At 43.6% G+C, this 22,923-nt stretch overlaps 2 protein-coding genes across 2 annotated transcripts; both read right to left on the bottom strand.

Moving 5' to 3' along the window:
- Positions 1 to 11,587: 11,587 nt before the first annotated feature.
- On the bottom strand, positions 11,588 to 12,958 carry LOC136494167 (cationic peroxidase SPC4-like). Its single transcript, XM_066490326.1, has one exon. It carries the CDS (start codon positions 12,874 to 12,876, stop codon positions 11,857 to 11,859), a length of 1,020 nt encoding a protein of 339 aa, XP_066346423.1. The 5' UTR covers positions 12,877 to 12,958; the 3' UTR covers positions 11,588 to 11,856.
- Positions 12,959 to 18,819: 5,861 nt separating this feature from the next.
- LOC136490802 (cationic peroxidase SPC4-like) lies at positions 18,820 to 20,257 on the bottom strand. The gene is made up of 2 exons (XM_066486993.1): positions 19,748 to 20,257; positions 18,820 to 19,654 (listed from the first exon to the last, which is right to left on the bottom strand). Exons 1-2 carry the CDS (start codon positions 20,255 to 20,257, stop codon positions 19,037 to 19,039), a joined length of 1,128 nt encoding a protein of 375 aa, XP_066343090.1. The 3' UTR covers positions 18,820 to 19,036.
- Between the last annotated feature and the right edge of the window lie 2,666 nt (positions 20,258 to 22,923).

Raw genomic sequence — 22,923 nt, 5'->3', positions numbered from 1 at the left:
TGGCAGGATTGCCCCGCGAACAAGAGGCTAGCGACGGAATATTTCAGGAATGTACTGCAGCAGTTGAGGGGCATTGTAATAAATTCTGTTATATAGTAGTTGAGCCCTATAAATATGGGACACTTGTAATCGTGAAGGGTTGGTTGGTGGATGAATTAATGAAACCCTAGCTTTCCGAGCCATTCCCTTACTCGACACTCTCCCCCTTTGTCATTTCCTTCTCGAGCCTCCGCCCAAGGCCGACCGTCCGTCAGGCGGAGGCCTTGGCCATTTCCACGTAGTTTGAAACCGCCAGTTTCAACAGCATCCATTCGTCCCTTGCACTAACATGCATAACGACTTCCGTGAACCTTCAAAATACACTGCACCTGGCCGTTCAGCCACCGAATCCCCTGCATTGAAATATGATATCGTCTCATGAGCACCCCCACTAAAACAAGATGTTAAGAATGAGCCCTATAGTAATTTATGGCTTGCTAGCATGTGAAAAAATAATGTTGAAGCACTCCATCGGCAGGAGAAACAAGATGGAGTGGTTGGGTGGTTGTATTATTTGTTGCCTTTCATTTCATTAACGGAGGCGGGCAATATAAGACGGTCATCATATCTATGTTAATCATTAACGGAGATGGTCGTCTTAAACTGGCTGCTTCTATCGATGACCTATTAACAAAGACGGTTGGCGTAGGAGGACCGCCTCCGTTAAAGGATTAACGAAGGCGGTCGTGTTAAGACAACCCCTTCGTTTAATAGATTATTAATAGAGGTAGTCAACTAACGACGCTCACCTTTATTAAAGGATGAACAGAGACGAGTGACTCACAGTGTCCGTCTCCATTAATGGTCCAATAACGAAGACGATCATCTTCAGTTGGTCGCCTCCGTTAATTGTTAACGGAGGTGGACGTTTCTCCTCAACCAAACCCCTCTATTAGCGGAGGTGGCAGACTACTATGCCTGCCACCATTAATGTTTGGAGCCTGTCAATGTAGTAGTACATGTTTTAAGTAGAGGTATGGAAAATAAGAATATTTTATTTGTGGGTGCCCATCGACTTATGTAGATCTGCTACGTCCAATCAAATCTAGTATACTAGTAATAATGTTTACGGTAATGCTGGGCATCCATCATATCCAAACGTCGCGCCTCATCTCGCCGCTGTTGCAACTGGCCTTCTCCGACCGTGCGCTCGGGCCACTCGCTCGCTTGCTCCTCGCTCTCGCCAGTCGTACGCCTCACCTACGTCACTCGCTCCTCGCTCCTCGCTCCTCGCTCCCGCCCATCGCGCGCCCCACTTGCACCTCGCTCCTAGCTTAGGCCATGTGCCGTGCCGCCCGCTCCCTCTCGTAGCATGCACCGCCTGCCCGGCCGAGTCAAGGCCGGTGCTGGTGGTGGTGGTGCTCGCGCGCCGCCGGATCCCACCCCAACGATCGGAATCGACCGGCCCTGACCTTCCTCTCCCCTATGTTGTAAATGTAGGTTTAAAGTGTTTTATATATTTCAGAGGTACGTTGTAATTGTTACATATGGATGTTGGAAAAGTAGATCGGAATGTTGCACATGTTGCATATTTTGCAAGTGTTTTCAGAGGCGTGTTGCAAGCGTTTGTTTAAAATGTTTCATCTGTTTCAGACATATATTGCACCCAAGTGTTTTATCTGGATGTTGCATATGTTTCACTCATATGTTGCAAGTGTTTTATCTGGATGTTGCATATGTTTCACACACATGTTGCAAGTGTTTTATCTGGATTTTGTATATGTTTCACACATATGTTACAATAATATGTTTCATATGTGTCAGACATATGTTGCATCCAAGTGTATCATGTTTCAAGTGTTTCACGGGGGCACATCGATTGATGGCCGCATGCCTGGGCGCCGGGAAATGGGGGTGCGGCGAGCTGGGGTTGGTGGACGGGGGCGCAGCGACCTAGGGGCCGGCTCTCAGGTCCCAACCACACGGAGAGAGAGGAGCGGGTCAGGGTGAAGGAGCGGAGCGCAGCAATGGGGGCAAGTTGTGCGTGCGAGGAGGGGGCGAGACGGACGGGGGCGGACTGCGCGGCCGTTCAGACGCGAGGAGCGACAGGCGCAGCGTTAAGAGTGGGGTGCTCGTGCGAGTTGGAGCGAGGCCGACGGAGACGTGCTGCGTGGACGTCCGCTAGCCACGCCCATAGTAGTATTACATTGAGCCTGCTTTGAGTACTATATACAAGTTCGTACAAGAGTCTATGTATGTTGCAAGTAGGAGACGCACGTATTCTGTGTGGGTGTTGTGTGTAGGTGTCTTCTTCATGAGACTGAAAGCACGGCCGGGGTTTCATCGGGATGGTTCCCCCTATGCACATGCAGATTGCTTGATTTCCGGCGGACACCGGACACGTGACTGTTAGCGCCCTGCTTTGTCCACTTGCACCAAATCTGCACTATATTTTCCTTAAACAAGTACGATTCTCTCTTTATGATGGCAACCAAAGCTGTACGGCTGTATGATAGGAGTAAAGAGAGGTTTAGCCCGTGTTTAGTTGTCAGGCCAAATTCCAAAAAAGTGCTATAGTACCCATCATATCGAATCTTGCGATACGTGCATAGAGCATCAAATGTAGGTGAAAAAAAAACTAATTGCACAGTTTGGTTGGAAATCGCGACGAACATTTTGAGCCTAATTAAACCATGATTGAACACTAATTGCCAAATAAAAATGAAAGTACTACAGTAGCCCAAAATCCAAAATCCTTAAGAGCTCACGTTACCAAACAAGGCCAGTGTGTTTGATTGGTTGGTCCGTTTTAGCTAGGTCACTTGTCTTGTATAGTCTCGGCACGCCCAAGACGGGGAGGGGCAAGCAACCAACAAGATTGACACTAGGGCAGGGATACAAGAGAAACAATACCAACCTTTTAATTACTACATGAAAGAACTCTTTCATCCATTCTATCATTCGCCGTTAATTGTAAATCGGATGTAACCGACTAAAGGCAAGGCTATCTCTAAACATATTATTTCATATTTTAATAAAAAGAGATATAAACGTTATCTTTCAATTAAGAGCTAGCCTCGTACACACACTATAAGATCATGTGAGGTTTTCTGTTTGGATGTAGATATTGGAGGTACTAGAATTGAATTGGGTAAAGATACCAAATCAATCTTAGTATTGAAATTGGACACAATATAAATTCTGTTGTTTGGATCTCCATTGAATTGGATTTTGGAATTTGGGAGGTGCACCGGACGTGAGGAAGAAGGGGCGGAGGAGCTTCGTCGACTAGGAGCTTCGGGGCGGAGGAGCATCACCCAGGAGCGTCTATGCAGAGGGAAGAGAGTCGATGGCCGATGGCGGAGGAGGTCAGGAAGTATCGGGAGGAAGGAGTGTCGTTGCCCAGGAGCATCGAGACAGAGGAGCATTGCCCAAGAGTGTCGGAACGGAGGAAGAGGGTCAGCGGCCGCACCGTGGAGGAGAGTTGGGGCGGAGGATGGTCAGGCGGTTGCAGAGGACCATAGGGTGAGGGCAGAGGAGCGTCGGGGCAGCCGTTGAATGCCGAATAATACAAAGGGGGATAGCTCAGTATTGATGATGAGGGGTTACAAGAATGGTGAATAACACCTGGTATTCGGGTCCAATTCCAATTCTAAATTCTAAACCATCCAAACAGCTGCATTTAGAGCTAGCCAATACCGATTCCAAATTCTAAGGCTGAATATCTACATCCAAACAGGGTAAGAGAAATTGTCTTAGAGCTAGTAACTATCTCATACTGTTGAGGGTACTCTAATCGTCAATTATTCTTGATATCTCGGTTAGAAGAAAAAAGAACAGGTCTATAATCACATTAAAGTCAAAATGAAAAGAAAGAATCTTTGTAAAGTGAAGAGGGGACAATGGAACGGGGACTGCGGGAAGAAATAAAAAAAAAATAGGTGCGTAGGTTGTTTGGTGGTCTTGTTGCAAGCTTAGCCACGTGATTTGATTTGAAATATTAGGGGTATTTGGTTAAGGAATCATCACATTCTAGATTTTCGTAATTAGAAAATGGAAAAAAATTGGCCTCTACAACCGCATATAGTCAAGTCTTACAGTGTTGTCTATTCACCGATTCAAATAAGGTCTTATTTGGATATTATCGGATTCACCTCAATCCACATGTGTTGGGGTGGATTGAGGTGAAATTTAGTTTAAGTTCCACCCCAACGCACCCAAACACATGTAGATTGATGCGAATCCGATTACATCCAAACAAAGTCTAAAAGGGAAAGAGCGCACAAAGATTATAGAAGAAAATATATGTAAAGTCTATTATTACTTCGCTACCAATTCTTGGCAAATACATCTAGATAAGCTGGTGTATTACAAGTTCATCTCATTAAGTTTAATAAATTAAAACTACCTCATTCTTTAATTTATGCTTGTACTAGTAACTATTAGCTTGCTAGCTAGTGGTGAGCGAGTGGAGAGTTAACTTCCACGGACCAAAGAAAAAAAAGTCAAAGGTGAGAAGATGGCGGACCACATCTCATTTTCAAAATCAAACACACCCTAAAAATAGGCTAACGACAAAGAGCTAGCTATGAAGATTGAATTAGCACTGAAATGAAAATCTTATGGAGTTATGGTAGGGTTTCGTCGGAGCTTCGTGGGCGCGGCAGGGTCCTGTCGAAGCTCCGCGGCAGCGGAACTCTCACGAGACCCTCCCATGCCGCAGGGGACGGTAGGTGGCGGGCGGCGGCGGGTAGCGGGAGGAGAAAGAATGTGGTAGAACCGTCTAAAATAACTCACTTCCGGAGGTGCTCGTCTTCCATTCGACACTAAACACCCCAAGAGTGAGCTAATTTAAACAGTTATGTCGAGCACACCCCATGGGAGAACCCAAAAATCAATATTTTTCAACAGGATCCTAAATGGGAGAATAAAGCTTACAACATTTTAGCCATTTCTTACATCACTTTTCATGCAATATCAGAGTATAATATTTATTGTTTATGACAGTGGAATATAACCATGTTATCAGAGTTTTAGCGGAAATAAAATCATTTAATGATAAGTTAAACATTAACATGATGATCCGTTATATACATCATAACAGGTTATAAGTTTTTCTATTGTAAAATATTTTGGGTGGAAGTTTCAAATAAACTCTATGTCCGCAACGTTAAGGAAATCCTCGATGAGCCCACCAGGAGGTTTCCACACACAAGTGTCAGCTCCACATGTTCCTGTCACCTGCAACAGGGTAGAACAAATCCTGAGTACTTAATTGTACTCCGCAAGGCTTACCCATCAGGAGGAAAGAAAAGACTCCAATGATATACAAGGCTATCTGGCTTGTGTGTTATTGCATCTGTGGAAGCATTACTAAACGTGCGTTCTTATATTAAATTTTATTAGCAGTCATCATTAGTCCATTACTAACCATTCTATGGCCCCGTTCGCTGGTCTGAAACTTGGCTGAAACTGGCTAAAAACACTATTCCCGCTGAAAAAAAGAAGTCGAACAAGCTGAATATGGGGTAAGCCGAACAGGGCCTATGTAAGCACATGTGCTACTTTCAAGCAGGTGGTAAGCAATCAGAACCATTTTACTATCTTTCATATTCCAGTTCTTACTATGGTGTTAGATCAGAGCCAAGTCGTACCGTATCACACGGTGATTCATGAACCAATGTATCCTAGCTGGGTACCCCGAAACACACGCCCCGCTTATACCCCAGGCACAAGCAAGACCAACCCACTACTCTCCTGTCAAGAGGTCCAGGTCTCCGTCCAAACTTGGACTCTAAGCCCTCACTCCTGAGTCCCAAACTCAGTGTGGCGCTTAGACCTCCACCATCCCCGCCTCCAATCAATCAGTCCGGAAAGAGCCAGAACCCACGACAAGAGAGCAACGAGCCTTTCCGCCCCCATAAACAAGTATGTGCTCAGGATAATAAGTCTGTGACCTAACGAGAATCCAATGCAACAGACGGTCCTCAATCGACACAGGCGGAACAAGTGCAATCCGAGCCTCGCTCGAATGCCAAACCAAGTCCAGATCCAAAGTACCATTCCGCCCGGTCTCCAATTATCATTCATATATATATATATATATATATATATATATATATATATATATATATATATATATATATATATATATATATATATGTATTCTATGTGATAGCAATATAATAACAACAATAATATATTTCCTATCTCTCGCGAGTGATAGACAATCACTCGACTTCTACCGGAGTCCTATAGCATAGCAATCTACACAATCCTGTCATACTAGTAAGACTCATCGGATAAGGATATATATATATATATATATATATATATATATATATATATATATATATATGTTTTCATTCAACTCCTTAAAACTTAATGCACAAGCATAAAATAAAGTGTAGAATAATAGGGGTTATGCACCGGGGCTTGCCTGGGTAAAATATAACAAGTTAGCTTTTCATCATGGTGGCATGATCATCAAGTCACCATCTGCTTCCGCTACTCCAGACGACTCCACGATCCAACATCGCCCTATCCTGAAATCCATGGATGTACGCAGGGACGTAAATAATCAACGGCAACCGCAACTCTAAAATACGATTACGTCTCGCAAGCTAACGAGCTAGCTCTAATGACTAACATACTAAGTCATGTATCCACGTCGTCAAATGAGGCTCATTTCTGAAAAATGTTTTCGTTCTAGAAACCCCCAATTATTTTGATATTTGATTGATTAAATATATATTTTCGTAGTAGGGCTCATTTAGTTACCTTAACAAACTAATTCCTATGGAGCTACAAAAATTATAGTGAGCATCTAATAATGTTAGGAATCTACTGTAAAAATTTCAGAGCCAACACTACTATCAATCCATCACAACAATTCCTATAAGTTTATATCTTACAATATTAAGTATTTCAAATTAATTATATAACTCCTAAGAATATTATAAAACTATGTGAAAAAATATACTAGCAGATAGATCATGATTTTAGGAACCTAACAAAATTAGTTTCATAATTTTTTGGCCGACTACACAAATTTATATTGAATTTACAAGTTGCCTTAGAAACTAAATGAGAAAATGCCTAGAAAAGAAAAAGAGGCCGGCAGCAACCATATCGGCCCCACCGGCCCACGCAAACGTGCCGTGTGTGGCAGCTGGCCCAGCGGCAGCCCAAGGCGGGAGAGCCCGCTCCCACGCCGCGCTTTATGCAAAATAGCCCCTAGCCTACCTGAATATTATGTGGCGCCTCCGAGTACTATTGCACCAGAGAAACCCTTTGCAGAGAGCACCCCCAAACAAACCTATCCTCGCAACAAGCCGGTCCTCGACATCCCCTCATGCACAGCGGCGTGGCTCTGGCCATTGCAGCGCGCCCTCGTCGGCCATCAGAGCGAAGCACCCGCACTACAAGCAAGCCTACGAGCACCGTGGAGCCAATATGAAACCTAGAGCGATGATTTGAAGCTAAACGATGACCCCCAGTGGGCTGCCCACATGGGTGGGCAAACCCCACGGTGGCGTGTCTTCTCCGATGAACTAGGGCTACGACGAGTATAACAGATCGGGCGAGAGAAATAGGAGCTTACCCCGAGGCTAGTTGCGGTGATGGATAAGACGGGGAAGCGATGAGGTGGCCGGGCCACGTGCGCCCGCACCGCGCGGCGGCGCTCCGGGTGTGGCATCAACGCGTCAGCCCATCACTGGTGAAGGTTCTGGCCAAGCCGAGGTGAGCACCAGATAGAGGGGTCAATGGTGAGTTTGTACAGCCATCAATTGAACTACAGCGGTGACAAGAGACTCACCGTAAACCAAACCAAGACACGATGGTGAAACGGACCAACGACGAGCAAAACTCAAAATTGGCCGGTAATAAAGCTTGGTTGTGCCCTAGTGCAGGACGGGTTGTTAGCTAGCTTCCACACCTAACTACTGGGGCATTGAATCGAGGTGCGGTATCCCGTGGAGCGCGAATTTAACTCACGGAGCGGTGCGGTTCCGTCGACGGCGATGGCAGGCGGACAGCGGCTCCACGACAAAGGCAGCAATGTGATGGGACAGCGGAGACAGGCATTGGCTCGATAGTAGGTGGATCGAGTGGTTGAGACGGGCGCCACGTCAGCTAAAGTTGTGGCTCTTGGCTGGTAATGGCCATCGGTTCGCGCGTGGCAGCGCACGTGCAGCGGTATCGCAGCACAGTAGCACGACTCGGTGCACATGGCTCAGGCATGCACACAGCACCGCACTGAGAGCGGCAGCAACAGCGATAGCCCGCGGCGCGGCGTGTAGCCAAAGCCAGCGAGAGAGGCCTACGGAGCAGCGGCCACGGCCAGGAGCGGCCAGCCCACGACGGCGTGCTCGCTTGGTGATCGGGGTACTCAGGTCGAGAGCCTAGAACGACGTCTTGCATGCTTCTTAAAGCAGCTCAAAGCTCACTTACTAGCTCGATAAAAACTCCACCAAGTCCATGAACGCCAAATTGGCACTATCGACTTGCTAACAAAGCAATTTCCGTCGCCACTGGATGCCCCGAGAGGAAGCTGGAGAGGCGCCAAGGTAGGTTTGTCGTGTCGAAGGGCAGTTCACGAACAGAGCGGCAACGGCATAGCTAAAACGTGTTTCGACGTAGTTCGAACACTTCTTGCATGAACATCGCAACTCAAACGCAACCACAACCTTCACCACGCTCAAGTTCACACCTCGATGCACCCAATCGTGCAAAAACATAGGTGTGTCGCTTAACGAATTTTGTTGGAATTTAAGTGCCAAAAATGATATTGTCTATCATTTCCGATTTAGAAAAGTTAAGGGTTCAGTTTGATCTACAACTTTTAACACTTTAGTCGTAATTTTCAAAGGGTCTAAACCTTGTTAATTTCAACTAACTAACATACCATGACCTAGTCCATATTTCGTACTAACTCGTAGGAATAAAATATTAAAGCACTATCTAAGTATTTTTGCTCAATATAATTCACCAAAATTGTACTTTAAACATAAATTCAAGTGTTTGCTGACTTAACGAAAAGAGCTTATCTTGTTGTCAAGTTTGATGTTAGAGCTCCCAAAACACTAGTTAACAACATCTATTTTCCAGAAGTTAAAGTTGCATTGTCATCTACCAAGTTTGTACTTCCAACTTTATTTAAGTGTCACATGCATGTTCTATAGTATTTTTGCTTAATAAAAATTGGTTTTAAACCCTAAGTGATATAACATGACTATTGAATCAACTTTCGTTTAGCATTTTTGTTGATCATTTTGAGTTACGGAGATTGATCTTGTTTACACCAAAATTTGGTAGAGAAAACGTAGGAACTTGAAGCTTCTAAGATTGTATCATCAAGGAATCGATCAGATGTGAATCAATATCGGCTGGTTTTGATGCAGTGTCAGAATCGGCTATTTTATAGATGATGTCAGCAACGTCAAAGGACTACGTACGGATGGCGTCGGAGAAAATATGTTAGGCTCTACAAAATGAAAAAGAGTAGAGTCCAAGTTATCTTAAGTTAGGAATGTTTTCTTTTATTTTAAGGATTATAAAAAGTCGTATTTGAGTAGGATTCATGTTTAGGTTCTGGATATAAATATTGGACCCCGGCTATTGTAAAAAACAACCAATCAATCAATACAATTACTTTTTCTGGCTTTACGCCAACCCTTAGGAGTAGGAGTACTGTAGATCTCGACGAGTTCTTCAACAAGCAGGGCCGCATCGATCCGGTCGACCTTCGACTTGTCTGTGAGTACCGTCACGGCTTATACTTTTGTTTGTAAGGCTGCATCGGTCCGGTCGACCTCTTATGAGCTTTAGTATAAGTTAGTTATCGATCTGTATCATTATTTGTAATGCTGCATCAGCTAATTGATCTCTTACGAATCATAATATAGATCAAAGTTATCGATCTTGTGTTAAATAACTTGTTGTTTAATATAATATCACCAGTTATCGAATCTGCTAAGATTAGTAAGATTTTCCTTGCTGTTTTTGGTTGATTCACTAGTTATCGATCTTGTTATAATTAATGTTCCATTAATCATAACAAATCATCTGATTGAGATAGAGATAGATCGGCATCATATCATCATAATTGGTCGTCTTCTAGTCTGGTCACAATATGAATCTCATAATTGATGGTTTAATTCTGCTAGATCGGTTGTTTTATCTCTATTCCAATCAAGCATAGTGTGCATTCAAAGACATGTTTCAAACTTGGATAAATTCACTAGTTAATGAGATCTAATCTAATGACACTACCATAGCTGTATCGATCCGATCAAACCTCACTGGTAAGGCTTTAGATTAGAAATTATCGATTAGTGGTTTTGTTCATGATCGAGATATGTATTCTGTTTGTTTGATATGCATGCATCGGCTATTTTAGCTGATTTGCCTGTGCCTTCACACATATAGCATGTTTTCCATGAACCTGTCGATATATAGATGGTTTTATAGATTCTTTGGCTTTAGTTTTGTTATCATTATCATAGCTGCATCGATCCGGTCGAACCTCACTGTTGATGGTAACAGATTAGATCCAGAGTGTTTGTAGATTCATTTGTATTAGACAGTCGATTTGTTCGCATGTTATATCTTTTTCGTTAAACTTATCGGCTCAATGCTTTATACTGGTCATATCCATCTAGCTGATGATGTTTCTTTATATTACATATATCTGGGTGCATTGTACTTGTTATCATAAATCAATTATGACCCACGAGCATCACAGTATTTAACAGTCGATTTCTCCTCGTATCGGCTATTTATCCGATCCCCCTGCTTGGCTGCTCTCGAAGCAGCATATTTGGAACTGTCGGGGCAACACCGACATGTTCCACCCTAAATTACTGATAAGCTTTTTCTCCTTGTCAATTACAGGTCAAATTGACTGGCACGCCTTCGGGACTTTCAGGATGGACTGGTCCTGTGTTGAAGCCAAGCAGATCTCCGGGCTCACTTCGCTCGGATCGTTCCGGCTTGCAGCGTGTCAGGCGCATCGCCACGTACGCGTTTTTGCGCCGACACGCGTTCTGGCACGCTCGATGGGACTTTCAGGATCGACTGGTCCTGTGGTGAAGCCAAGCAGATCTCTGGGCTAACTTCGCTCAGATCGTTCCGACTTGCAGCGTGTCAGGCGCATCGCCATGTCACATTTTTGCACCGATAGATTTACATACTTTATCACATGCATTGACACATAAACATGATGCTTATGACAAAGTTTAGTAAGTTTTTTAAGCGATAACACGGAGGGTGTTACAAAGAAGACCCGTACAAAAATAACCAAGTGCTCTCGGCCTCCTAAACACTCGAATAGGAGATAGACAGACTAAAAAAACCTGAGTGGAGAAGAAGATGCAAATAGTCTTGTTTTCAACCGTTATCTAAAGTCACTAACACCTCGTTTGGATGTATATACTGCGTATGAAATTGTAAACTGAAATCAGCTTTCCTAATTTTTGTTGTTTGTTTGCACGAAAAGTTCTGATCTACGATGTGTAATCGAACAAAGTCAAAAGAAAAAGGCATCGTCTGTAGAGCCGGGACGGGACAGGAAATTAAAACAAAATGGTGAGTAGGTGATCTTATTTGAAGTCGGGCCATGTGATGCGGTGTAAATAAAACACTATAATAATAATGATAATAATTTTATAACAGCGAGGAGGATCAGATCAGATCCGACTATCGGAGCAGGAAAAAAAAGGGTACTGCGACATGGACGGACGCCGACATGGTGGTGACTACTAGTGGACAACCACGTGCCCCCGCTCAAGCAACGGGCGTTGTTTTTTATTGTTGTTACAAAGTGTGTGACACTGAGACTGGCGGATGGATCCGAGGTCGGAGCACTCTTATCATTCAAGCAGTGGCGGCGACACCGCTGTTGGTGTTTGGGCGTAAGCAGTTACGGCGGATCTCGCCGACGTTCCCCTGCGGTCCCTTGAGCTGGCTCATCTTGATCATGGAGGTCCCGAACTGGTCGAAGAACCACCAGTGGTTGTCGGCGAAGCCCTGGACGAGCCAGCTGGTGCGCGGGTCGGTGACGAGCCCCTGGTCCGACGGCAGCATCACCCCCTTGTTCTTCTTCAGCGTCAGCTCGATGAAGTAGAGGTTGTCGAACACCGCCGGCGTCAGGAAGTCGAAGTCCCGCAGCGTGTCGGAGCTGCCGGGGGCGGAGCACGTCGCCGTCACGCACCGTGTGATGTCGTCGGTGGCCGGGCCCGCCACGGCGCCGAACGAGCTGCACCGCGCCTTCCCCACGGTGTGCGCGCCCGACAGCGCCACCAGGTCCGCCGGGTCCGACAGGTTCTTGCTGGCGAACGCCGACAGCAGCTCGTCCACGGTGCTCGTCGGCGGCGGCAGCGTGAACACGTCGTTGCTGGACGCCGGCGCCGCGCTGTCGAGGCGGCCGAGGGGCACCGTGAAGGAAGGCCCGCCGGACAGGCTGACGGCGTCGCGGGTGGCCAGCACGGTGATGTCGGCGCACGACACCGTAGGCCCGCACGCCGCGTGCACCTTGGCGCGGATGTCCTCCACCAGCTGCACGGCCTCCTGCTGCAGCCCGACGTTGGGCGGGAGGCCGCGCTCGCCGTTGTCCAGGAGGATGGACGCGTCGCACCCCTGCGGGAAGCAGTCGTGGAAGAAGAGCCGGAGGAGCCCCGCCGTGAGACGCACGTTCTGCTGGAGCGCCGCGTCCACGGTGGACCGCACGATCGTCTCCAGCTGCGGGCACGAGTCCACGTGGAAGTACACGGACAGGTCGTTACCGGCGGCAGCCGCGCGGCTAGTAGCCAGAGGCACGACGGGCCTCGAGGAGACGGCAGCGGCGGCGAGCAGCACGCCGACGGCGGCGGCCAGGACGAACACACGGCCACTCATTGTCGCCTGCCGCGTCGTGTTGCTACTAGTCTACCACTAGCTAGTACTAGGTGACAAACGACTTAAGTAGATAATAAGCAGCTAAGCGTTTTGCTGGAGTACTGAAGCCCGCAGCTGATGATATTTATAGCCAGTTCATCAGTTGCAGCCAAGGCCATGGAGCTGGCTTAGTCAGAGAAGCATGGGTAATAATCAAGCAAACTGTTAGCTGTACTATCGCACTGTTTATTTAACTTATAAGCCGTATTTTTTCGACCAATGAATAATATTTTTCTCTCCCAATAAATTAGCCAACAGTATTTTCAGAAGTTTATCAGCCAAACGAACATGGTATATATTGTCATATTATTTACAGCAAACTAAAAGCTCACCTATATAATACTTACTCCATATCTTTGAATAAATTAATTTCTGTAGTTGTCTTTACATATGGCAACGGCGTCCCGATACCCGATACCCGATGGGTATTTGATCCATTAGGAGACGGGGATGGGATCATATCTTTACCCGCGGGCATCTAAATGGGCAAGAATCCATCCCCGACGGGTATAGCGGGTACGGGAACATTCCCTGTTTATCCGTCCCCGTTACCCATTAGAGAACCCGACTATTTGAGCTGTCATGCGAGTATTAGGTCCAAAGAAGCTCAACATAGATATTTTGGCCCAAATCTGAACAATCATATATATAGTTTGTGTGTTCTAGTAACCCTAGTTCAATTTTTCCTCACCATCTCCACCAGCAGCACAAGCACGCCTGCCTCGTGAGCGCTCGTGCCCCTCGCTTCAGTTCGGTCTCTCTGCCACCTTTGCTCGTCCTCCTCGCAACCTCGCTCCTTCTCCTCGGCATCTTCGAGACTCCGACACTTATACCCGGGTGAAGAAGAAACGTCTCCGATTTCAAAGCTGCGACCCCAAGTGTCCTTGTTTATCGGGTATGCAGTACCCGTTGGGTATTTGTTACCCGACCGATGTTCGACGGGTACGGGGATGGGCAAGAATCTATACCCGAGACAGTTAATGGGGACGGGGACGGGATAAATTCTCTATAGCGGGGAAGAGAACGTTCCGGTGATACCCGATGGGTACATCCCCGTTGCCATCCTTAGTTGTCTTAAGTCAAACTTTGCTACGTTTAACTAAATTTATAGAAAAAAAGATAAAAAGAATTATAGAAAATAACACAAATATATATGTCACTAAAAGAACAGATTATAAAAAATATATTCGATGGTGTGTCTATGATATTAATTTGGTGTCATAAGTTTTGATGGTTTTCTCTATAGGTTTAGTCAAGCTTAAAAGTTTGACTAAAGATAACTCTAAAAATTGGTTTATTTAGGGACAAAGGGAGTGCATGCTACATCATTAATAATTGCCCCCACCTTATTATCTCATAGAATTTCTCAAAACTCATGTATCAGCTGAATAGAGATCTGATGTGATACTTTAGGCCTCTTTGGTATGGATTCTGGTGGATCTAGCTTGACCTGACATATTCGTTGTTCATTAGAGCTATCTTCCTCTCTCTTCCCTCTCCCTCTCACAGCTCCAGTAGGTGAAGAAAAAATTTTTGGCTTCACCTGCTTCACCTGGTTCTGTGAGAGGGAGATGCAATAGAGAAGAATGGCTCCAATGAACAATGAATGTGTCACGTGGAGCTAGATCAACCAGAATCCATACCAAAGAGGCCTTTTTTGTAGGCCGCTTATACATCCTCTCATCATACTTCACCTTAGTAAGCAAAGGTGAGATATGATAACAACTCCCCCTATCGTTCTACATGTTGTATTAATCTTCTTCTATCTTTAACCTTTGATTTTTAAATATATAGGTTAATAATATAAGATTTATTACCTTTAGAATTTATGAAAACTAACGTTTATATTATATAAATTCATGTGTCTTGAGACTATATGGATTTTTAAATTAATAGCTAAAATTATGAATGTTTAGTTTAAGATAAATTTAATATGACATAAAAATGGTCTAGGAGACAAGAGGTACATAAGTACGGTTGGATATGATTAATACTCTCTTCATCCACAAAATAATGTAATTCTCGCTTTTAAAAAGCCAAAGAGTTTGAACTTTGATTAAATTTATATAAAAAATATTAACATTCATGACATAAAATAAGTACCTTTAGATTAGTTATATAATATATTTTCAAAGTAATTTATTTGAAAATATAAATATAAATATAATTTACTATAAACTTGGTTAAATTATAGAGTTTGACTTATGTGAACGTAAGGAGTAACAGGAGAAGCAGGAGCAGTATGCACTGTTCACTTGACTTATCAATCTGGCTTATCAGTTACGATATAGTGTTTTTCTCTTGCGACAAAACAACGTTAGCCTATTTATAAAAAAAAAGCATCAGCCGTGACTAGTGTTCTGTTTACTTAGCTAATAAGTCATAACTAAAGATATTGTTAGCTAATTTATTATGAAAAAAATATATTATTTATTAGATGAAAAAATACGGATTATAAGGCCGCGGCTCGGTAGATCGTCGTTAATCGGGGGCACGACGATCGATGCTGCATCGCGTCAGTTCACGTGATTGAGAATACTGCAGGGACGATCTAGAGACGCAGCGAGTCGTGCCTGCATGTGCAGGTGCAGGTGGAGTGGCAGTGTGCCGCAGCTAGATTAGGGCCTTAAATAGTTGATTCCCTGTAGTTTATTCATCGAATATTTAACTCGAAGTATTAAATATAAACTAAAAAATAATTAATTACACATTTTACTAGACGAATCTTTTAATCCTATTTTTTGGCTTCATGTGCTCCACCTGGTTTTGTGAGAGGGAGAGGCAATAGAGAGAAGAATTGCTCCAATAAACGATGAATGTGTCACGTGTACCTAGATCAACCAGAATTCATACTAAAGAGGCCCTTTCTGTAGACCGCTTATACAACCTCTCATCATACTTCATCTTAGTAAGCAAAGGTGAGATATGATAACAACTCCCCTTATCTTTCTACATGTTGTATTAATCTTCTTCTATCTTTAACCTTTGATTTTTAAATATATAGTTTAATAATATAAGATTTATTACCTTTAGAATTTATGAAAACTAACGTTTATATTATATAAATTCATGTGTCTTACTATATGGATTTTTTAAATTAATAGCTAAAATTATGAATGTTTAGTTTAAGATAAATTTAATATGACATAAAAAATGGTCTACGAGACAAGAGGTACAGAAGTACGGTTGGATATGATTAATACTCTCTTCGTCCACAAAAATAATGCAATTCTCGCTTTTAAGAAGCCAAAGAGTTTCAACTTTGATGAAATTTATATAAAAAAGAATTAACATTCATATATAAAATAAGTATCTTTAGATTAGTTATAGCATATATTTTCAAAGTAATTTATTTAAAAATATAAATATAAATATTATTTACTATAAACTTAATTAAATTATGGAGTTTGACCGATGTGAACGTAGGGAGTAACCGGAGAAGTAGAAGTACTACGTCCGTTCGTTTGAATTTATTAACCTGACTTATGAGTTACGGTACCGTATTTTTCTCCAACGACCAACCAACGTCAGCCTGTTTATAAAAAAAAAAGCATCAGCCGCGACCAGCTCGGTAGATCGTCGTTAATCGGGGGCACGACGATCGATGCTGCATCCCGTCAGTTCACGTGATTGAGAATACTGCAGGGACGATCTAGAGACGCAGTGAGTCGTGCCTGCATGTGCAGGTGGAGTGGCAGTGTGCCGCAGCTAGATTAGGGCCTTGAATAGTTCCTTCCCTTTACTTCAATCTCATAGAATATTTGGCACCTGCATAAAATATTAAATATAGACTAAAAAATAATTAATTATATAGTTTATGACTAATTTGTGAGACGAATCTTTTGAGTCTAATTAGTATATGATTTGACAGTGTGGTGCTACAGTGACACATGCGCTAATATAGATTAATTATGCTTAATAAATTCGTCCTTTTATATTACTGACGGATTCTATAATTTATTTTTTTATTAGTATCCGAACACCCCATATGACACCATCACGTGACACTCAATATGACACCCCAAAACTTTACGTGGCGGCAGTGCAGTTCCTCCATCGTCTCTAACGGCTTCTTAATTCAAGACTCAATCTATATACCACGTTAAAGACTCGTGCAGCAGATAGGGTGTAGTTAGTGATATTTTTTGTAGCATAATTCAAACCAATATAATGTTTTTGTTTTACAATATATCTTGGTGTTCTTTTGTCCTATTTAATATAAGGGTCTGTTTGGTTTCCTTTGACTAAAATTTAGCTACTAAAACTAGTGAAACTTTAGTCACCCTGTTTGGTTCTAGTGACTAAAAGTGATTAAAGACCATTAAAGCAGTTCAACAAAGACAAAACTACCCCAAATGAATGTCCAAATTAGGGTGGGGGACCAGTAATAATGAGGGGCAGCCCTTGTCCACTTTTAGCTGCTCTTGGGTGACTAATGTGACTAAACTACTTTAGTCCCGTTTAGTCAGTTTGTTTGGTAGTTTAGTAGCTAAACTTTAGTAGGGATAACCAAACAAACCCTAATTGTATTTGCTTGATTACACTATGCTGTCTATAGTCATCTACATGCATGTTCTAGTAGAGAGGTAAGTGATGGTACGAGAATATATTTTTATTTTGCATAACTCATCGACTTGTGTAAACCTACGTTACCTAATACAACCAAACTTAGCATTCTTTCTAATGTTGCAATGTGACTATTTTTAGCACTTGAGTAAGAGTCTATGTAGACAACCAAATATGGACAAACCACACTATAAAAGTCTAGATACATGCTAACGCAGACAACCAAATAGATCCACGTACGGTGGGTATGTTGCCAATTCCATAATATAACTGTCGTTGTTTTGGACAATGCTGAGATTGAACTTCTACAACCTCTGGTGGCAGTAGCTCCAATGAGCGTGCTCCCTACCTATGTTCGATCTCTAGGTTGGAGGACTCTAGTAGTAGTATATCAACTTGGATCTGTTCCCTGATAATAAATTTACATGCCTTGAATTTACACATTGAGATGGCTTGGAGATCTAGTAAAGAAACAAGTGTGGACAGAGAAGATGTGGAGAAAAATTCAAGAACATGATGAACCAGTGCCATCGAAACAACACACTAGAGTACTGATACTGATACTAAATAACCGTAAGCGAAAATGTGCAAAAAAGTTGCGTGGGAAGGTCTGGTACTCAGGAAACTGTGCACAACAAGGTTTTATAAAATGGTCTACTACAGTCGACAAAGAGGTGCTAAAGAAATTCAATCACCGGTACGGTGTTCGGAAATAAAGATGTGATGTTCACCACGAGCACAAGAGTATACATCAAGGTGTCTAGAGGAAGTTAAAGGTGGTTCATGAAGAAGAAAAAATGCCAGCACAAAGAGGTGCTAACCACGCCCAGAGCTATGTATCGAGCGCGGGTGCTGTTTTTTTTTTTTTTTACTTGTTGTAGGTAATGGACGGATGCAGGTGCAGGTGGTCTGGGACTACTCGCTGGTCATTTCCTCTTTCCATATATGGGTAATGTGCATGTTAGCATTATTAGAGAAGAAGCATATATATGCTCAAAAATAGAAGGGAAAAAAAACTATGAGTATCAATAGGCAAGCCAAATAAAGGGCCCAAACTGGCCCAATTAGCGGCCCGTTAGCAAGTGGCCACGACCACAGGCCCAAGGTTTATTAGGACATCCTTTGAGTTTATGTATGCCTATGGAAAGAGGTAGATCAGCATTTTCGAAAATATTTAGTTCAACATTAATACAATTTTCGGAGATTTTCATTCGGCTCGATTGAAGTTTCTATGTATGCCTATGGAAAGGGGAAACTAAACATAACATGCTCTTGGTCATTTTCTCAATCGCGCGCACATCTGCTATGCTAGGAGTAAAATAAATAGGCTACATTTTTATTTAAGAGGAAAATAGCAGAAGCACCCAAATTCGTCTCAACGTCAACAATGACTTGAGAACGACATAGATGCTGTGGTTGGGTAACCTGGACGGACCAACTAAGCTTGGTTTATAGCTTCCTAATTAACAAACACCGAGAAACATTGCCGGACACTAGTTGCTTATTTGACGATCGACAGACCACATGCATGCTGGCAGCAGCGGTACGGTCTCGATCAAGCAGAGGCCGCAAGGCCCTCGTCGTCGCCTGAGCCAGCAGCTACAACGGTGGTCTGGAGGTTGACGCCGGCGTCGCGCTTCAAGCAGTTGCGGCGGGCTTTCACACCTCCGGGGCTCGTCAGCCTGCTCATCTTCTCCATCGCCTGCGCAAACTTTTCGAAGAAGTTGCCCTGGTCGTTGGCGAAGACATTGACGATCCAGCCGGTGCGGCCGTCGTTGGCCAGCCCCTGGTCGGAGGTGAGCACTCCCTTCCTTCTGATGAGGTCAAGAAAGTAGCTGTTGTCGAACGAGTCCGGCGTGATCTCGTCCAGGTTGCGCTGCCGGTTCCCGTCGCCGCCGCAGAATTGGGCGAGCTCCTTGGCGAAGTTGTCGTTGGGGTTGGGGCGGATGGTGCGGTCGCTGAAGGAGCTGCACCGCGCCTTGCCGACGGTGTGGGCGCCGGAGAGCGCGACCACCTCGATGGGGTTGTCGAAGCCCTTGCCGTTGGCGGCGAAGGTGTTGAGGAGCGTGGTGACGTCGGCGTTGGGGGCCGGCAAGGTTTGCACTTGCCATGGTTGTGCAGGGCCCACGCTATCAAAGTGGCCGAGTTGCATGTTGATGAAAGGGCCACCGGCCTGCATTTTGCTTCTTCACTTGTTGGAACGTACTCCGCTATATATGCATGCAATGCAGATGAAGCAGTGTAATACTCCAACGTACGTACGTACCAGGTTGACGGCGTGGCTGGTGGCGACGGCGAGGATGTCGGCGCACGAGACGCTTCTTTCTCCGCACCTCTTGTGCACCGTGTCTCGGATGCTCTCGATGAGCTGCAGCGCCCTCTGGTTCAGGCCCTTGTTCTGCGGCTCCACGTTCTGCTCGCTGCCGGGGTCGGTCTTGTCCACCAGCAGCGACGCGTCGCACCCCTGCGGGAAGCAGTCGTGGAAGAAGATGCGCAGGAGGCCCGCGGTGACCTGCACGTCCTGCCCGCGCGCGGCCTGCACGGCGGAGCGCACAATGCCATGCAGGTCCGGGCACGACAGCGCGTGGAAGTCCGCGGACAAGCTCCCCGTCGTCGTGTCGTTCTCGTTCATCGTCCTCGTCGTCGTCTGCAAATCAGGCAGAGGCAACAACGGCCCTGCTGCGGCTGCTGCTGCTGCTGCCGTCCATGCTGTGGCTGCGCACAGCGGGACGAGCATGGCCAGGAGGACATGGACGTTGCCTGATGATCTTGCCATCGATCTACTAGCTAGCTAGCTATAGCAGGTCGTATTGTATTTGTATGCAGCAGCTAGCTGCTCTGCTGATATATATAGGCATGCCGGCGCTGCATGCCTATAGCTAGTGGCATGCATTATATACATACATATTCATATTCATGGAGATTGATGGTGCCTTGGCTACATATCACGTGGATGTGGATACCTATAGCTCGATTCAGATTCCGAGCCCCTACACTACACTGATCGACTCGAGGTCGAGGATGCATCAATAATAATCTCGCTCCACTTGCATGGCCATCAATTTGATCACTCAGCTAGCTGCTTAAGTGGGGTAATAACAAGACCAGGTACAGTACTGACCGGGGTTAAAGTAATTTAAGCTCCCCACCCCACGCCGACGATCAGTGAGATATATACCTTCGTCTGTACTCTCCCCGTTCCGAAAAAAATATATAATTCTCGTTTTTCGCTCAAATGCTTTTGAGTTCACTAAATTTATATGAAAAATACAAATATGTATGGTATAAAATAAGTATCATTAGATTTTTTTAATAATGGATTTTCATTAATCCAGCATTTATATCCACCAAGAATATACACAGCCAAAAGGATACAAGAGCACTTAGACTCACACCTCCTTTCCTCAACAAAGAGGAGAACATGCAACCAAAAAAAGAGAAAAAAAAACTATAACCTCAACACATCCCTGCTTCCCGATATCCTCTGCTAAAGCGGCCAGATTCGGTGAGTGAAAGTCATCAATAAGTTGCCACCGCCCCTAGTGCGCCATCGCTGCGAACCTCCGCTGATGCCATCTTCATCAGCTTCAAGTGAGCTGACGCCATGTGTCTCCGGTTAGCCCACCTTCATTTGTCATCGTCGTCCAATTGGAACTAGCCGATTAGACGCTAGCCGACAGGATCCGCTTCCCACTTCGCTAGGCCGCTGCTCCCGTATTAATTATGAAATCTGGTGCGTATGGAAAGTTTCAGTCTACATTCTCTCAAGAAACGTTTCTGGCAATGAATTAGAATCACTCCGTAAAATAGTTTGGCTAGTATAGACTGCCAGACTGGATTCTAATTCAAAATATATATATATATTTTTTTTTTGTAAAAAATCATATAAATAAAACTTCGCATGTGAAGCTGTTTGAAAAAAAATAATCTTTTGACACAAACAATTTTAAACATGTTGAGAAGTTATGCAAAATAGAACCTAAATCAAATTAGGACTCTTATCTCTAATTTAAATGTGTACGCTCTAACATCACATAAAATCCACTTATCCACATCCATGCATTAATATAATTAACTAACTAGCGCGCGCAGCAGCTGATCGATATGATCGAGGGCGATGCATCAATCTCCATGATGCTGCCGGCCACGCTATATATCTTACTCGATTCAAATTACGAAGGCAGCGCTATACACTATATTTAGCATAGATCTGGTTAAAATTACTCCAACATCGATGGGAAAGTGGGTTAAAATTATGCATGCAATGCCCAATTGAAGTTAAAGAAAGCTCATCACCACCGAGAGGATCGATGTGGGATTCCTTCTTCTCCCGAGGCAAAGCCATCCTAATCCAATACGCACCGACGCTTCTCGCTACCTCACTGCACTGCACTGCACTGCGTCGTTGCATCCATGCATCCAGCTCAAATGAGGGTCACCGCATAGCTCGCCGTTTCCATCTACGCACGTGTAAGCATGGTCAAATTAAGCACAGATCTCAATTCTGACGATGCATGGTTTTTTATGGGCACATATCGGCATACGTGTATGTGTGCCTGCGGCTTACCCATCAGAGATTAGCTAGCGTGCTTTCGACAGTATATTCAGTAGCCAGCTACAAAATAAGTTATTCTGTAGCCACCTCTATTTACGATAATTTTATATACTAATTTACGATAATGTCAATACATATTTACGATAGTTGGGTTACTATAACACATGGAGATATTTACCATAACATTATAGTAAACTACTTAGTAAAGAGTTACTATAATCTCGTAAATTAGCATAGTAATTATCGTAACTCAAAGTGGTTACAGAATAAGTTATTTTATAGCCAGCTGCAGGGTAGTAGTTCTATATATATATATATATATATATATATATATATATATATATATATATATATGGTGCATTTTATATACTCCCGAGAGTAGTTACTCCCATAATCAATAAATCACGTTGCGTATGTGTACATACTCATTTATCAGTTGGAGTATGTTGACATGCTAATATTAAGATACTCCATATCTTTACTATGTGATTTTTTTTTTCAAAAGAGCACATATTTTTTAATATATTATATAATACTATGATAGTAGTATATAAAATAAGTATAACCATATACTCTAAGTATATATACATACTTGTCATACATAGTACCCTAGATGGTCTAGTATGATGATATACTCCATCTACATACACTTCGTCGGGTCATATACGCCCTAAATCTAGAGATATACACATGAGAGTAATTTCCATATATATATATATATGGTGCATTTTATATACTCCCGGGAGTAGTTACTTCCATAATCAATAAATCACGTTGCGTATGTGTACATACTCATTTATCAGTTTGAGTATGTTGACATACTAATATTAAGATGCTCCAGATCTTTACTGTGTGAATTTTTTTTTCAAAAGAGCACATATTTTTTA

The sequence above is a fragment of the Miscanthus floridulus genome, chromosome 11 (genome assembly GCF_019320115.1).
Source record: "Miscanthus floridulus cultivar M001 chromosome 11, ASM1932011v1, whole genome shotgun sequence".
NCBI lineage: Eukaryota > Viridiplantae > Streptophyta > Magnoliopsida > Poales > Poaceae > Miscanthus > Miscanthus floridulus.
The sequence above is the reverse complement of the archived record's forward strand: the minus strand, read 5'-3'. Positions and strand labels throughout refer to the sequence as shown.

Bases quoted from the DNA above. Each gene is read 5' to 3' on its own strand.
- LOC136490802 (XM_066486993.1), bottom strand. From the start codon at position 20,257: ATGGCAAGATCATCAGGCAACGTCCATGTCCTCCTGGCCATGCTCGTC. The intron at 19,655-19,747 runs GTACGTACGTAC...AGCAAAATGCAG, and splicing joins CCAGCCACGCCGTCAACCTG to GCCGGTGGCCCTTTCATCAA.
- LOC136494167 (XM_066490326.1), bottom strand. From the start codon at position 12,876: ATGAGTGGCCGTGTGTTCGTCCTGGCCGCCGCCGTCGGCGTGCTGCTC.